The sequence below is a fragment of the Homarus americanus genome, unplaced genomic scaffold (assembly GCF_018991925.1).
Source record: "Homarus americanus isolate GMGI-L3 unplaced genomic scaffold, GMGI_Hamer_2.0 scaffold38488, whole genome shotgun sequence".
NCBI lineage: Eukaryota > Metazoa > Arthropoda > Malacostraca > Decapoda > Nephropidae > Homarus > Homarus americanus.
In genome coordinates, this window is record NW_024725463.1 from 627631 (window position 1) to 643878 (window position 16248).

At 42.5% G+C, this 16248-nt stretch overlaps 1 protein-coding gene across 1 annotated transcript; it reads left to right on the forward strand.

The window, feature by feature from the left end:
• The first annotated feature begins 3517 nt into the window (after nt 1–3517).
• Nucleotides 3518–13370, forward strand: LOC121864881 (transcription factor Sox-11-like). The gene is made up of 3 exons (XM_042364046.1): nt 3518–3733; nt 9973–12032; nt 12227–13370. The coding sequence occupies exons 1-2, from the start codon at nt 3623–3625 to the stop codon at nt 11056–11058; spliced, it is 1197 nt and encodes a 398-aa protein (XP_042219980.1). The 5' UTR covers nt 3518–3622; the 3' UTR covers nt 11059–12032; nt 12227–13370.
• Nucleotides 13371–16248: the final 2878 nt, after the last annotated feature.

The window sequence follows — 16248 nt, forward strand, 5'->3', positions numbered from 1 at the left end:
GCCAGTATCACCTACTCAGACGAACTTAGTACTGTACGTGTACGTATAGCGAGATATCACACCCAGTTTCTATAAATAACTCGTCCTGATAAACAGCTAAAACGTACAGTCCCGTTGGAGGAAGCTGGGGTGAGGGAGAGAGGGAGGGGGTGAGGGAGAGAGGGAGGGGGTGAGGGAGAAGAGGAGGGGGTGTGGGATAAAGGGAGGGGTGTAGTGAGAAGGGTGGGGGTGAGGGAGAAGGGAGGGGGTGTGGGATGAAGGGAAGGGTAAGTAGGAGGAATTCATGGACCAGTTAAAAGGAATATGGAGTATGGGACGGGGAGGGATTGAGAGAGGGAGGCGGATGGGTGAGGAATGGACAAGGCAGGAGGGAGAGGAGAGTGAGGGGGACAGTCAGGGTGGCAGTGGTGGTAGCGAACGTTCGGCGTTGGGTGATGGTAGCGGTGGTGGTGACGCGTGTACTGGTGGGAGGGAAGGAGGGTCGTGGTGGTAGGGGGCCCTGAACGCGTCGAAACTCGCTCACCTCTGCTACTCCAGGCGTCCAATGGCTCACCGCCACGCCATCTGTGGACGTATCGCGCCACTATTAACGTCACCACTCACGCTAGATGTGTCGTCAGCGTGTTCAAGGTTGGTCACGTCACCAAACAGGCATTAGTGGGCTGTTCTACTAATGAATAAAATCCTTAAAAGATATTATATTTCTCAGGTAACTGGAAGAAGGTGTGTTTCATGGATGTGTATATGTACATTAATTACTCTACATATTATATATACATGTTTGCTTGTGTGATGCGAAATATGTATAATTTAACTCCTATCCTACCCTAACCCAACCTACCCTACCCTACCCTAACCTAACCCAACCTACTCTACCCAAACCTACCCTACCCTACACATAACCCACCTTACCCTACACATAACCCACGCTAACCTACCCTACCCTACACATAACCCACGCTAACCTACCCTACCCTACCTACGAATCTGTGAGGATCTACACCCATATATTGCATACGACCTAAAACACAGCTAAGATAATGTAGTTAAAGACTCATAACACACATAGGGTCACTGACGTCTTGTTCTATCTCGACTAAATGACTTCACCCAGTACTTGGCCTCTCTGATGAGAAGGTTGTACACAATTGCATCACCTGTCAGCATCAAGAGGAAGTTTATTTACCTGTAAGAGATGTCCCCAGCACTGTACTCAAGGGGTTATTTCACGTACTTAAGGGGTTAAATTCATCGTATTCAAGGGGTTAATTGTCGTTCTCAAGGGGTTAGGTCATCGTACTCAAGGGGTAAATTCATCGTACTCATGGGGTTAAATTCATCGTATTCAAGGGGTTAAAACATCATACTCAAAGGAAAGATCATACTCATGGGGTAAAATCATCATACTCAAGGCTTTAAATCATTATACTCGTAAAATCATCATACTCAAGGGATTTAAATCACCATACTCAAGAAATTAAATCACCAATTAAAAAATTAAAGTCTGGCAATATCTATAACCTAACCTAACCTAACCTAATATCACCATTAAACTACCAGGATATATACACAGCACTCATAATATATTTCGTAAAAAGTATAAAAAAAATTAAATAATATCATGATTCATCAGAGGCAGGAAGTTCTGGAGTCTATCCTGTTCTCAACCTGTTAATCCATCCTTCCTGTAAGCTCTATGATACGAACTATCCCACCGGACTATCCCAGCTGATCATCCCAGTTGACCACCATCGACCATAGGACCATGCACCGACCATAGGACCATGCACCGACCATAGGACCATGCACTGACCATAGGACCACCACCCAGGTCAATGGCAACTGAATCCACGAACGAAGGAATTTGATGAGAAACAAGCAATAGGATTCTATGAGGTAAGATTATCACCACTTACTCGACTATTTTGTTCCTAGTATAGTCCGGGTGTTGCCTAGTATGTTAAAATTTATATTACTAGCAATGGTGCAATTTATAGAAGACTAGGAAGGTTCTTATTAGTCTGTGAGATAGTTAACTTGTAGTGTGTGATATAGTTAACTTGTAGTGTGTGATATAGTTAACTTGTAGTGTGTGATATAGTTAACTTGTAGTCTCTGTATTATAGTTAACTTGTAGTGTGTGATATAGTAAACTTGTAGTCTCTGTAATATAGTTAACTTGTAGTCTGTAATATAGATCATTTGAAATCTATAAAACTATATTATACTTATTTACCACTAAGGCCTACAGTATAGAAGGCCTGTTTTTGTACTTGTTGCTCTCTGAGTCTACAGGATAACTATAGGGTGCACAGTTAACTAGCTTCGTGGTCAAATCCAAACACGATATAGGTGAGTGTCAGGATTATTTTCAACCTACTGATTTCTATGTTGTAAATTCCGACCCGTTTGATATTACCTCAACTGAAAGAAAACGGAGAGAGAGAGAGAGAGAGAGAGAGAGAGAGAGAGAGAGAGAGACGGTGATAAGACCAGGGTTGATTTGTTTCGTCCACATTATTAAATGATAAATGAAGTTGAATTTAGTAATCTGTCCATTAAGTCATTATTGTTTAGGTTTATTTTCGGTAGTTTAATGTTGGGAAGGGTGGGGGTGAGGGGGGTGAGGAGAGAGGAGGGGTGAGGGGAGGAGGGAGAGGGGTGAGGAGAGAGAGAGGAGGAGGGGGAGAGAGGGGTGAGAGAGAGGAGAGGGAGGGAGGGGGGGTGAGGGAGAGAGAGGGAGGGAGGGTAGAGGCTGGTGGTGATGCCTCTAGCACTGTGTTGGTCAGCTGCCTCTCACTTTAAACTGCTTCAGGTTGGCCAGACTACCCTGTTGCTTCCTGTGGAGACAAGCGTGTACACGCCCCTCGATTATCTCTCACACTTACACGTATATACACACATACGTACACCACACAGACATATATACACACACACAGACATTATACACACACACAAGCATCGATAATGGTTAACATAAGCTGTACTAGTAATTTATTAAGTGGAGTGTCAGTGTAGTGCGTGGAGGCAGCAGAGATGGGGGGGGGGGAGGCCAGAGACACAGAGAGCGTCACCCCTCACTCCGACCGTCGACTGGGAACTGACAGATAGCCAACCAACTAACGAAGGCCGCGCGGCGCGCGGTAGGGAGCTCACATGCGCAGAGATGCGTCACACACTCCGACGTAGTGAAATATTCTTACATTATAGTCCACCTTGTTGGGTGTCACTAACCCATACTACGGATAGTAAAGTTCTTGACACAATGTTATGTAATCGGTCAGTACATAATATTTTTACTGGTAATATAAATGGAAGTATTAGTTAAGTTAGGTTTTACTCACCGAGTATATATTTTGACGAAGATCTCGTGAGTTACACGAAAAATCGCAAAATCTACGATACGGAAAGAGAAGTAGTGTAGGTGATTTCGCTCGAGTCGTGTGGAGCCTCTCGCGTGGGGATTGGTTGTGACGTCACCGCCGCCACACACTACTCGCTTATAGCATGCCGTCTGTTTACTACAGGCTTCAGTTGTGCATTTGCCGTGCGTGGAGGAGGTCGCGCTGCTCCGTGCTGAGAGTGAGTTGCTGTGGTCTTGGCCTGTCATCGCGACGGCAAAATGTTACCCCATGCGAATTATGAGAGGGTGCCTGTGCCCAGCTCGTCTACAGTGTTCGGATCTATGTTGGTGAATGACAGCTCCAACACGCCATATTCTGATGCCACACAGGTGAGAAACTCGAAATTGTGGACTTAGTTTTTGGCGGCGTGAATGTGCGAGTGAGTGCAGCTTGTTGCTTCCCCAGCCACATGTGGTCTTGCCAGAGAGGTCCCTCACCACAAGTTAATGTGCGAACATAATCCTCTACCACACCCGATATCAAGTGTCTTACTCCCGATATATATATCCCGATAAACATCTTATGAATGTTTTAGTTATATATTGTCATGTCCTGCTCCTCACTGGCGACACAAGTGTGAACCTGGACAGCTATTATTTGTGATTTACAACATGTAGAATATTAACCTAAGGTATAAAATCACGTACAGGATTCAGTTATTGATAAAAACCCGTCATTGTTGTCGTGTAAATAAAAACTTTATTTACACGAGATTTATGACCAACTTAGTTTTGCATCTTAAGTGAAAAATAGATTAATGCGACTGTCATCTGTTTCTCTTGACTGTCATCTGTTTCTTTTCCTGTCGTAGGGGTCCAGTTACTTATTGCATATAACACAAGCAAGAAGGACATTAGTTAAATCTAGTAACTCCATATATAAACTTTCAAAAACCCCAGAAGTTGTTGTGGTGTGTGTGACCCCAAGCTATTGTTTGTTCACATCTCTGGTGACTTAAGCAAAGATACTCCATCGTTTTGTTCCTAATGATCACTGAATCGAGAAACATTTGGTTTTATGTGGATTTTTATAATTTTTCAACCATGGATTAATATCATGGTAGTAGGATTTGTTTGTGTTGTGTTCTATCATGTTGGAAGCAAGACGTGTAGTGTGTGTTAAGTGAAAAATCAATCCTGTTGTCATGTTATTTGGAGATGACTTCGGTGTTATTGTGTTATTAGCTTAACCTAACCAAGAAGATAACGAAATGAGATTGAGAGATGCGGTGTGTAGGTGACGAGATAGTGTCACTTCACCTGTGATTGTAATTGTCGAATCTGGAGCCTTGTGTGGTGATAAAAGCGAAGATTGTGGTGATAACAGGTGTGGGTAGTGAGAAAGTTTACAAATTAGTTACTACAGGTGATAGATTATTTTCGGTGATATGGAATGCCTGCCTGACCTGACTTGACTGGTGATGAAGATCGAGACTAGGGGATGTTTTGTGATATATGAGTTTTATTTTGTGAAGCTTCGTGGGAAATAGAGATAAAAAAAAACTTTCACTCTGGAAATATGAAATGAAGGTAGGGAGTTCAGGTGACCGTGAAACTATTTTAGTGTTGGTATGAAACAAGGTCAATGGAGATGGTTTTTTATTGGTGGGTAAACCCTTCCCCCCCACACTTTATCCTTAACGATACTGACACACGGAACGGAATATTGTGCATAAAGCTAAGTGTGTGTGTGTGTGTGTGTGTGTGTGTGTCTAATTTCAATGTCAAGACTATAAAGATAATTTAGATATCAGTTTCTAATGAGCACTGATGTATATTTGGTATATTATTAGCTTATATTGAGAATTTATATGTTATTAGCTATATTAAATACTTCTATAGCTAACTTAATAAATGTGGAGTCTTATACTTATTTTAATCGATGTTTTAAACTGATGGGTGATGTAATAAAATTATCGTCTGGAAATATTATGATTAAAAACAGAGGAACTCCCATATAACTAACAAGTACGTGACACCGTTCTCAATATATGATTTTTTTTGTTTTTGGCATGAGTTAGTGTATACGATGATTTTGGCAGTTCACTTCTCCAGTTACAGGAAATTTGGGTAGGGCGGGACACTAGCGCGGGGAGGAATGTTGAGGGTAGAATTCACAATAATGACAACAACACGAGCCAGCCAGCCAGCCCTCTCTCCTCTTAGCCACCTCGTGTCGCCCGCTGCCACCACCACCTTGCAGTATGAATCCTATCCCCCCCATAAAAAAAATCAATCTCTACACGTCATAACCCTGGATTAGTGATTAATTAGGAGACACAGACATTATTTAATCGAAACGAAATCATGACGGTATAGTGTATAGGAAGGAGTGAGAGATACCGAGGGCCGAAATGAACAAAAACGACAACAACTAGAGCTCTGGGAGGAGAATCGAGCGGTTTACACACACACACACACACACACACATAATCTGAGCGAAAAGTTTCGTTACATTTTATGCGTATGTCATTGATAATATATAGTATAGCAGGTATCGTAAATCTGACAACAGGTTAAAACGTATTGCATGTGGTCGATACACCTACCGTCATATTTAGCCTGGTGGAGGGGGGAGTGTGAACCTTGAAATTGACAATAACGACAACAAGAGTCTCACCAGCAGCTGAGTAAACTGTTGCTCCTACCACACACCTCACCCGGGGGGAGGGGGTATTCTCTTAGTACTGTGGGTGAGGTTAGGTTAGGGTTAAGGAAGGTGGAGTAGTGGGGGTTAGCAGCAGGTGATGAGGATGTGGGAAGGATATATTATTTTTTTATTACCGTGGGTTGGGAGCTGTTGTAGAGTGGGTGTGTAGTGAGGGCTGTCATGGTGTGGAGTGGGGACTTATAGTGTGGGTATTGAGTGGGGGCTGTCATGGTGTGGAGTGGGGGGCTGTCATAGTGTGAGTGTGGAGTGGGGCCTGTTGTAGTGTGGGTATTGAGTGGGGACTGATTAGTGTGGGGTGTTGTTTTTACTCTTGAGGGTCGAGTGAGATTTGACGAAGTAGAGGAAGAGAGAGAGAGAGAGAGAGGCCTCCTAACCCACTCAGCTGAAGAGAATAGAGGAGAGGTAGGGGGTAGTAGGTAGGCAGGTTAGCTACTACAAAAAGGCCCCCTAACAGCTGACAGTCTGACGCTACAATCAAAAAGGTTCCTCCCATGCCCTGATGCTCCCCCCTCCCCTCTCTCTCCACCCCCTCCCACACCCCCTTCTCCTCCCTCCCTCACCCCTTGAGCCTGGGATGGACGACAGCTTGGTCTAAACTCTTTAAAAAAAACAACCATCCCTATTACCTCAACAGTTCTGCCCCCTCACACGCCGCCCCACAGTCTCAGCTCTTTAAGCATTGTGTGTTGATTATACCGCCTCGTCTGACATTGGGACCAAATACCTTTACCCAGTGTCTTTTAATGAGTTTATTTAATAGTATTTACATCTCCAAGTAGTAGGAGTAGTTCTGGAGTGACTGTTTGGTGGATCAGAGTACAAGTGTTAAAAAGTATCGACTCGGTAGTAAAATAAACCCACTTACATAACTCAATGAAGGACACACACACGCACACACGCACACGCACGAGAGAGACCATCTATTCTCCCTGCCTTGCTAGCCTCTCTGGTTGGTCGTTCACTCTCATGTGTTCAGGGTCACCACAAAGTTGCTACGCTGCCACCCACCCAATCTCTGTTACCAACCTCCCATCTTTCCCAGCAGAGAACAATTATTGCTCAGTAAATCGTTGATGTTTTTGCCCTCTCCCCCCCCACTCCCTACCCCTCTCCCCTACTCCCTACCCCTCTCCCCACTCCCTTCCCCTCCCCCCCCCTCCCTTCCCTCTCCCCCCACTCCCTCCCCCTCTCCCCCCACTCCCTCTCGTACCTCTCCCCCCCCTCCATATATACACGAGAGGGCTTGCTGTTGTAGTCTCCGCGTGTCTACCAGCTGACTCCTGTAGCATAAAGCTGAGAGGTTGTTTACTCGGTGTCTTAATCTGTCCAGCATAAAGTCAGGTGATGCTGTGTAGACCTTCAACAATGTGGTGTATAGTTCATTGCCTTATTTAACTACGTTTTTGGTGTTGTTTTTTTTGTTATTTTTTGTTATTGTTGACTCTCACCATTAGTATCTTTCTGTTAGTTATTGTGTTTGTTTCTTTGTTTTGTCTTTTATACGTGTGCAGGTTAAGAGGATGGTGGGGAAGTTAGAGCCTACTACTACTACCACTACTACTACTACTACTACTACTACTACTACTACTAGCACTTATTAGGTATCCTTCTGTAGTCTGCTGCTGCTGGTTACTTTATCACTTCATAACCTCAGCTCCTCTCTCTCTCTCTCTCTCTCTCTCTCTCTCTCTCTCTCTCTCTCTCTACTCTCTCCTCTCCCCACACTCTCCTCCCCCTGTATTAATGACCTTACTCCCCACCATCCACACCTTATCTCCCCCTTCATCATTCACCATATACCTTAGCTCCCCACACTCCTATCATAGTCATAATATTCACCATTAATTTACTCTATCGCTCCCTATCACCCTCACTATCATCACCATATCATCATCATCACCCCTTCACTATCACCATAAAATTATCATCCCAACACTTACTATATTCACTACCCTCTTCTCTCTTACCCCTATCACCATCTTCATCATCACCTCCTCCACTATCACTTATAGGAGTTACTTAGAGACGCCCACAGCTCTATATATCAAGATTGAATGAGTGTAATTGAGGTCAAATCACTGTCTTTCATTTCACGTATGTGTGTCAGTGTAACATATTTGTTTATTTTTAGTATTTCGTGTGTGTGTGTGTGTTCAAATTGTAGCTCATGATGATTAAAGTTCAGTAAACACGTCGATACACACACACACACACACACACACACACACACACACACACACACACACACACACACACACACACACACACACACACACACACACACACACACACACACACACACACACATACACACATATATATATATACTAGCGTGGTAAAGATAAGGCTTAAGCGGTGTTTATATCCATTAATAGATCTGTTCCTCACGTTTGCTTCAGTGTGAATAGCTTGACAATCCATAGAGGGGAGAGGGAAGGCAGGAAGGAGAGAGAGGGAGGGAGGGAAGGAGAGAGGGAGGGAGGAAGGGAGGGAAGGAGAGAGGGAGGGAGACGTTTGGATGATGACGTCAACCCGCGTGTGTATATAAATCACCAGGACTTATTTTTTGCACCAGGTGAACCAATTTAATTGAAGAGGTGTTTTTCCCCCTCCGAGCATCGTACCTGAGGTGGTGAGTGTGGGGGGCAGGAGTGGGGGGGGGCAGGAGTGTGGGGGGCGGTGTTTGTTGTGGGCACCCGTCGCTCTAATGACGTTTTTGTCTCGGGTAGGAACACCACCACAGATCTGAATGTTGTTGACCTCGCTGGGGTTTTCAGTACTTGGTCGACTTAATAAACTTAGTTTGTGTATATTGGGAGTTTGTCATTTCGTGTTGTTTGTTTTAATAGGGAGTTGTGTAGGGTGGTCTTTGATAGAAGGTTGTCTGTACGTGTGTGGGGGTGGGTGTGGGTGGGTGGGTGTATGTGGGTGGGTGTATGTGGGTGGGTGGGTGTATAGTGTATGTGTCTTGTTGGGAGAGTAGCGGCAGCATATAGCCAGCCCCAGTAATGCCGTTTTTGTTGTTGTGGGCAAGGACGAGCAAGACGCTGCCACCATACTTAAACATTTTTTTTGCCCCCCGTCGGGACTGAGGGAAAAGAACCCCAAGGTAGAAAAGGGATAAAACCCGACGATGAGCTTGAGTTTTTGCCCATTTCCCCGGAGGTTTTTCTTTCCCCTGATACGAGTTAGAAGGACGAATCTAATTTGGTATTTGTTTTTATTTATCTCGTCTTGTCTAACGCTGACAGATGTGAGACTATGTGAGACAATCTCCTCTGACGGAAGCTTTATTGATGTTGAGGACACGAACCTGAGATACAAACTGAAACATATCATCAATAATTCGTTTTTATGGGAATTTCCTCTTAAATATTCACTTTAATCCTTCCGCTGTCTGACGCCTTCCAGGTACATTTCCATTACATTGACTATGCGTATTCAGTAATCGTGGGGCTGACAGACCAACAAAAGATTTCGCTTTGTGGACGTAACAACAGGTTACCTAAATGGGGTTACGAACCCTCGCCATCTGCTCTTGTGTCAACCCTATGTGATGACAGCACATGATTGGCAGGTGGTATGGGGGGATGGCAATGTGTGGCAACCATCCTATTGGCGGAGAGAGGGTTGGGAGTAGAGGGGTTTACCGGGTACCACATTAGGACAGATTGGACAGCTGTTTTTTCTGTTAATCTTTTTGGGGTTAGTTTCTTTTTTTCTAAATATTTATGTACCTACGTAAATGTCTCTGTATTTGGTTTACTCTTGGTGTACTGTAGTGCTGTGTGTTTGTGTATCAGAGGCCCCTGTATCAGTGAACTTATTGAACATATTTTAAAGATTAATATTTTTTCCACTAGGATGTTTGTTAATTATTTTCTTTTTGTTGTTGCAGACGAAGAAACATCCCCCAAACCACATCAAACGGCCCATGAACGCCTTTATGGTGTGGTCCCAGATGGAGCGGAGGGAGATCATCAAGTTTGCGCCAGATATGCACAATGCTGAGATCTCCAAGCAACTGGGACGCCGCTGGAAGTTGTTGTCTGAGGAACAACGACGACCTTACCGCGACGAGGCTGAGCGTCTGAAACAGCTCCACATGCGCGAGTATCCTAACTACAAGTACCGTCCCCGCAAGAAGGGACAGAAAGCCCAGCTAAAAGGTGTGTCAGAAAAGAGTGTTGGAAAGATCACCAAGGCCAAGGACCATTGTAATAACAAGGACCGGGCCAAGAATGTGGTGAACGTCATCAGCAACACCCGCATCACCCACACACAGGGTCTCGAGGTCGATCACAACAAGCTGGGTATTAAGATCACCATCGACGATGACTTTAAGAGGTCTCATAGGATGCCCCAAAATGGTGTCATGGCACTAACCCCACATTCCCCTCCAGAAGTGCCCGCCAGTCCACCCTGTGATCTCCCAGATTCTCCCGAGAGTGCCTCTATGTACGAAGACCCGCCCGCCTTCACCTACAACCCCTCCGTCACCGCCCAGTACCACACACCCACCAGTACCCACGGTCTGACAGCCTTGAGTCACCACACCACCACATCCACCCATAACACAGTCTCCAGCCCCAACACCAGAATCAAGCAAGAGCCAGACGATCTCTACGAAATTGTTTACACTCCACAAAGTCTAGCGTCCCCGGGTCTTGGTTCCCCAGTGTGTGAAACACCACATATTAAGACAGAGATTAAGACAGAAATACAAAGTCCACGAAATAACACCAGTGGTCAAATAACAGAGCACGCTACCTTGGATGACCTGTACAACATCACCGACTTCATCCCCATCTCAGACATCAAGATGGACCTCGACTCTCTTGATGCTGACATAGACTTCGATGCTGTCAGCACAAGTTCGGGGTCCCACTTCGACTTCCCCAGCGTGACTGAGGAAACAGACCACCTTTTGTCAGACTGCGGACTCTCCCATACGTGGATCGGTTCCAGCAGCTTCCTGCTATAGGCAGGGAGCTGGGAACACTTGCAACGAGTGTTTTTTTTCTCTTTCGTGTTTACAACGAAAGACAGAATTATCTGTCCAGCATAGACTTAATGTACTCTAGTGAAGTCAATAGTATTGTACACGGGAGACATGATGGACCGGGACCAAAGTCCTAACCAAGCTTTCAAAGCCTCCATAACGGTGCCAGTGCCTTCAACCATTGTTTCCTAACATTTTTCAACAGTACCACAACAACAAACTAAACCAGTTAACGCAGTCTGGTCAATAAAATGGTGCACAAAATCATCTCGGTGATGACAAATTTACTAGCCTCAGCTGCCAGCCATGTACATAAACCCTTTTTGCTCTAATGTTTCTTTAGTGAACAAAAACTTAAGTGAGTGTAAGTCATTTTAATCGTAATCTATGAGGCTTTCTGTGATGTTTTCTCTCGAGTAAGTGCAAGTGAACGGTTTGGAGTTGCCCATTTCTTTAACGAACAGTAAAGGAGCTGAAAGTTTGAGGCTTCAATGAGTCAGATTATGGAGGGACATAACACGTAAATTAATATTATACTGGTGAACATGTCGGAAGAAACAAAGAAGTTCAGTTCATATTGTTATCTTGTGCTTCTATCTACCATCTTGGTGACGCGAGGAAGAGTGGGGGAGGATGGCAGGATAGATGGACATAATGCAAGGCTCGTGGACGCTGGTAGTCCTACTAAAGATCCTTGCTGGTCTTATCGCCTCCTGGCTAAACACCTGATGCATGAAGATCGATGCTTCAGGAGGACGAGAGGATGACGCACGGATGAAGAGGATGGATGGATGAGGTTGTATTTGGTTTAAGGATCAGATGCTGTGTGTTGGAGACAGGTCGATGGTGCAGGCGTGAGTGTGGTCTACAGGCAGCTGCTGTCCTGGGGCTGATCAACAGTTTGGGGTCACCAGTCTACCCACGACGACTTCCTCAGGCCTTGTTTAACTGGATAGGTGAGCATGAGTTTCTGTGTTTATGACAAGCTGAACATTTGTAACTGAGAACATGATTAATTAACTAATACACGGGGATAATATTTATCTCCTAAACGTTAGAATTTCAGTATTAGATTAGGTTTGATATTTTCATGAATATTTTTGTTTATACGTAAGAATGAGGGAATAATTTCTCGTCTCCTTTGTTACAGATCTCAGCCACAGACGGAGCCCTGATGACCCACGCTCAGCCATTCAGGAGACACGGTGGGCATTGGACGAGTGACGTCATTAGTGCAATAAGCCAATCATAAGGCAGTTCAGTGGCGTTCTTTGTAATAAGATAACCTGTAGTTAATGTAGTATTTATATTGTTAAAAGAATTATTATATTACCGTTTTCCCAGTGATAGAGTAAAGGATTATGTGCATGTTATTTTCCTAGCCATGTGTGTGTGTGTGGTGAAGGAAAATAACACTTGTTTATGGGGTCGAGGAGGTCAATCATATGACAGTACTTACATAACACTGGTCAAGGAGACCCAATCATATGGCTGAACTTGTATGACGTCACTGGTGAATGAGAGCCAGTCATATAACAGTACTTGTATGACGTCGCTGGTGAAGGAGATCCAATCATATAACAGTACTTACATGACGTCACTGGACTTGTTCTTTTAATCCCACCTGATGCTGATGACGTCACTGCTGGAGCATTCACGAGAAGCATTAATTAATGAACCTTAAAGTGGCAGTTTTTGTTTGAAATTCTAGTCAGTACAACAACATTACTGTGTATAGTAATTACTACGTCAAATAATTTGTCATGTATTTCATTTTGTGGACAATTATTTGATACTTTTATTTAATGTTCGATTTATGTTTTAATCGTTCAAAGTTTATAGAAATTTTTGAATCGGTAGAAGGAAAATTCTTGTGTATTAATGAAACAGTTGCTAAAAATATATATATATATAATAAGAATGTTGCTCAAAACATGTAAAAAAACAATAGTTCTAAGACAAGACTTTTATTAACATCAGAAATTTTCACAAATGATCTCATTATTTTTTTCAGACTAAAAAAACACAAAACAAAGTTGAAATTATTTTTTATTTAACATTTTATCTTCTGTTAGTCTTTCCTTCCTTCTGCCTCAAATTCATTATTATATTATTGATCATATTTTGTACATAGTGTTAACCTGAGATATTTCATGTACAGTTAAACTATATGGCATTTCTTCACTAAGAGTAATCGGAGGTTTTATATATTTTGTAGTGGTAGCGCCCGTGTGTCCCGAGTCAGGGGCGGCGGGTGTGAAAAACAAATACATTTTTATATGTTTCAAGTGATAGTCTGTGTTTTGTTCAACCTTGCCAGCCTTATGTTAGGGACTTGTTAACTTTGGGCCCTTAACATTACCCTTATATTTAATGTTAACTTTGACCTCAATGATACAAATAAAATTAACTTTCTTAAGCAATGAAAGTATAAAAATTTTGTTACGATAATTATAAAGAAAATTGAGGACTAAAAGTAACAAAAACACTTGGTAAATAAAAGATTATTTCTATGATAAAAACAAGAAATTTCAACAATTATTAAGAAAATCACAAAACAAAAATTATCATGTAAATAAAAAACCAGATACAAATTCAGCAAATACAAAAATATTTCAAAGATAAATACAAAAAGAGTTTAAAGAATGAGACAAATACAGAGGGTGAAAATACAGTGTACCTGGATAACATAACATTACAGTTCAGTTTTAAAATTCAGAAACAATTACAAAAAAACAAAACATGAATATTAGTTATAAATTCAGAAAAAAGAATATTAAATCCGTAACAATGAAAATCCTGTTGATAAGAAGACTTAACACCTGTACAGATGACTTAAGGAAGTAATAAACACCTGTTCTGGGTTAAAATAAAAACAGGACAAAAATATAATCACAATATAATGGAAATAAGTAAAGAATAAGAGATAATTAAACACACAAAGAAGAAAAATAACAAGTAACATTATTAAACGGAAGAAAGAAAATCAAGAAATAACGATAGAATTACACTAACAGAAGGAATAAAAACATAAATTAATAAAGAGAAAACAAACAAGAACAGATAAAGAGAAATTAACATAGAAAATGTCTGTCTCTCAATCCAACAAAACAGACATTAGTTCTGGTAATTTCACCTCATTTACCACTGTTGGTTTAGACGGATTTTCTAGGAAGTAGAACTGACATTATTACAGCAACATGCAACGACCACCACAGAACCTTGCTTTAGAACAGCTGGGGAGAGAGACAGAGGGAGTAAAGGAGAGAGACAGAGGGAGTAAAGGAGAGAGAGACAGAGGGAGTAAAGGAGAGAGGGAGTAAAAGAGAGAAGGAGTAAGACAGAGGGAGTAAAGGAGAGAGAGACAGAGGGAGTAAACGAGAGAAGGAGTAAGAGAGAGAGAGACAGAAGGAGTAAGAGAGAGAGAGACAGAAGGAGTAAGAGAGGACAGAGGGAGTAAAGGAGAGAGACAGAGGGAGTAAAGGAGAGAGAGACAGAGGAGTAAAGGAGAGAGGGAGTAAAAGAGAGAAGGAGTAAGAGAGAGGGAGTAAAGGAGAGAGAGACAGGGAGTAAAGGAGAGAGGAGAGTAAAGAGAGAGAGAGAAGGAGTAAGAGAGAGAGGACAGAGGGAGTAAAGGAGAGAGAGACAGAGGAAGTAAAGGAGAGAGGGAGTAAAAGAGAGAAGGAGTAAGAGAGAGGGAGTAAAGGAGAGAGAGACAGGGAGTAAAAGAGAGAGAGACAGAGGGAGTAAATGAGAGAGAGAGACAGAGGGAGTAAATGAGACAGAGAGAGACAGAGGAGGAAGGAGACAGAGGGAGGAGAGAGAGAGAGACAGAGGGAGTAAAGGAGACAGAGAGAGAGAGAGACAGAGGGAGTAAATGAGAGAGAGAGAGACAGAGGGAGTAAATGAGAGAGAGAGAGACAGAGGGAGTAAATGAGAGAGAGAGAGACAGAGGGAGTAAATGCAGAAAAGAGAGAGAAACAAAGGGGGTAAAAGGGAGAGAGACAGAGGGAGTAAAATAGAGAGAGAGAGAGGGAGTAAAATAGACAGACAGAGAGAGTAAAAAGAGAAACAGACATGGAATAAAGGAGAGACAGACAGACAGAGAGTTACAAATCTGTTTTTGTTGTTATAAATACCTGAGATATAAGACACAGTATGTTCTTCATGTATCAGTATGGCAAGTTTTATCAGGATTTAGTTTGAAAATTATATTACTTTTGGCTATTGGAACTTACCTGGGCTATATCGTCGTCATCAAGGGGTTAATTCATCGTCGTCAAAGGGTTAAATCATCTTCAAAGGGTTAAATCATCTTCAGCAAAGGGTTAAATCATCTTCAAAGGGTTAAATCATTGTCGTCAAAGGGTTAAATCATCGTCGTCAAAGGGTTAAAGCATCATCAAAGGGTTAAATCATCTTCATCAAAGGGTTAATTCATCTTCAAAGGGTTAAATCAGCTTCATCAAAGGGTTAATTTATCTTCAAAGGGTTAAACAAAAATCTTACATTAATAGGAAAAAATATACTCACTAATTATCGAGAGAAAACACTGGCAAACACTGTTAACAAAATGCTAACTATCAACCGTTCAATTATTGGATACTTCACTAATACATTACCTCCTAATGGAAGTAAATAATGTCTAATTGAGGGTAATTAAAGAGTGATCAGACAGACCAAATCCTGGTAAACCGGGGAGGGGGGGTGTTGTCTCCTGGCCAGTTATTCAGGACAATGTTTTTTACCTTATGTAAGAAGGGACTGAGAATAATCCCTCCTGGGTGATAATTGCCTTCAAATGTGTCTGTGATTTTGGCTTCTGTGTGTGTGGGGAGGGGGGGGTGTTTGTGATATGTGGGTCCCTGTGTTTTATGTGGGTCCCTGTGTGATATGTGGGCCTTATGTACTATGTGTGAGTAGTGTAATACGTGTAGATCTTCTCCTGTGTACAGTATATAAAAAGTAAGAGAGAGAGAGCGAGAGACGGACAGAGAGAGAGAGAGAGAGAGAAATTGAAAAAAATAACACTTCTTGTACACAACTTTCCTTTGTCTTCGATAAGTGGTTCATCCGTGTTGCCTCAGAGATGACGGTCAAAACACACGCGCGTTCCTGAAGAAGTGTTGGTCATTACCTGCCCAACAGGTGTCTTAATGAACTATCGGTAAC

What these genes read in the sequence shown, in the direction of transcription:
- LOC121864881 (XM_042364046.1), top strand. Translation starts at nt 3,623, where the DNA reads ATGTTACCCCATGCGAATTATGAGAGGGTGCCTGTGCCCAGCTCGTCT. An exon ending in CATATTCTGATGCCACACAG is followed by an intron (nt 3,734 to 9,972) that starts GTGAGAAACTCG and finishes TTGTTGTTGCAG; the next exon opens with ACGAAGAAACATCCCCCAAA.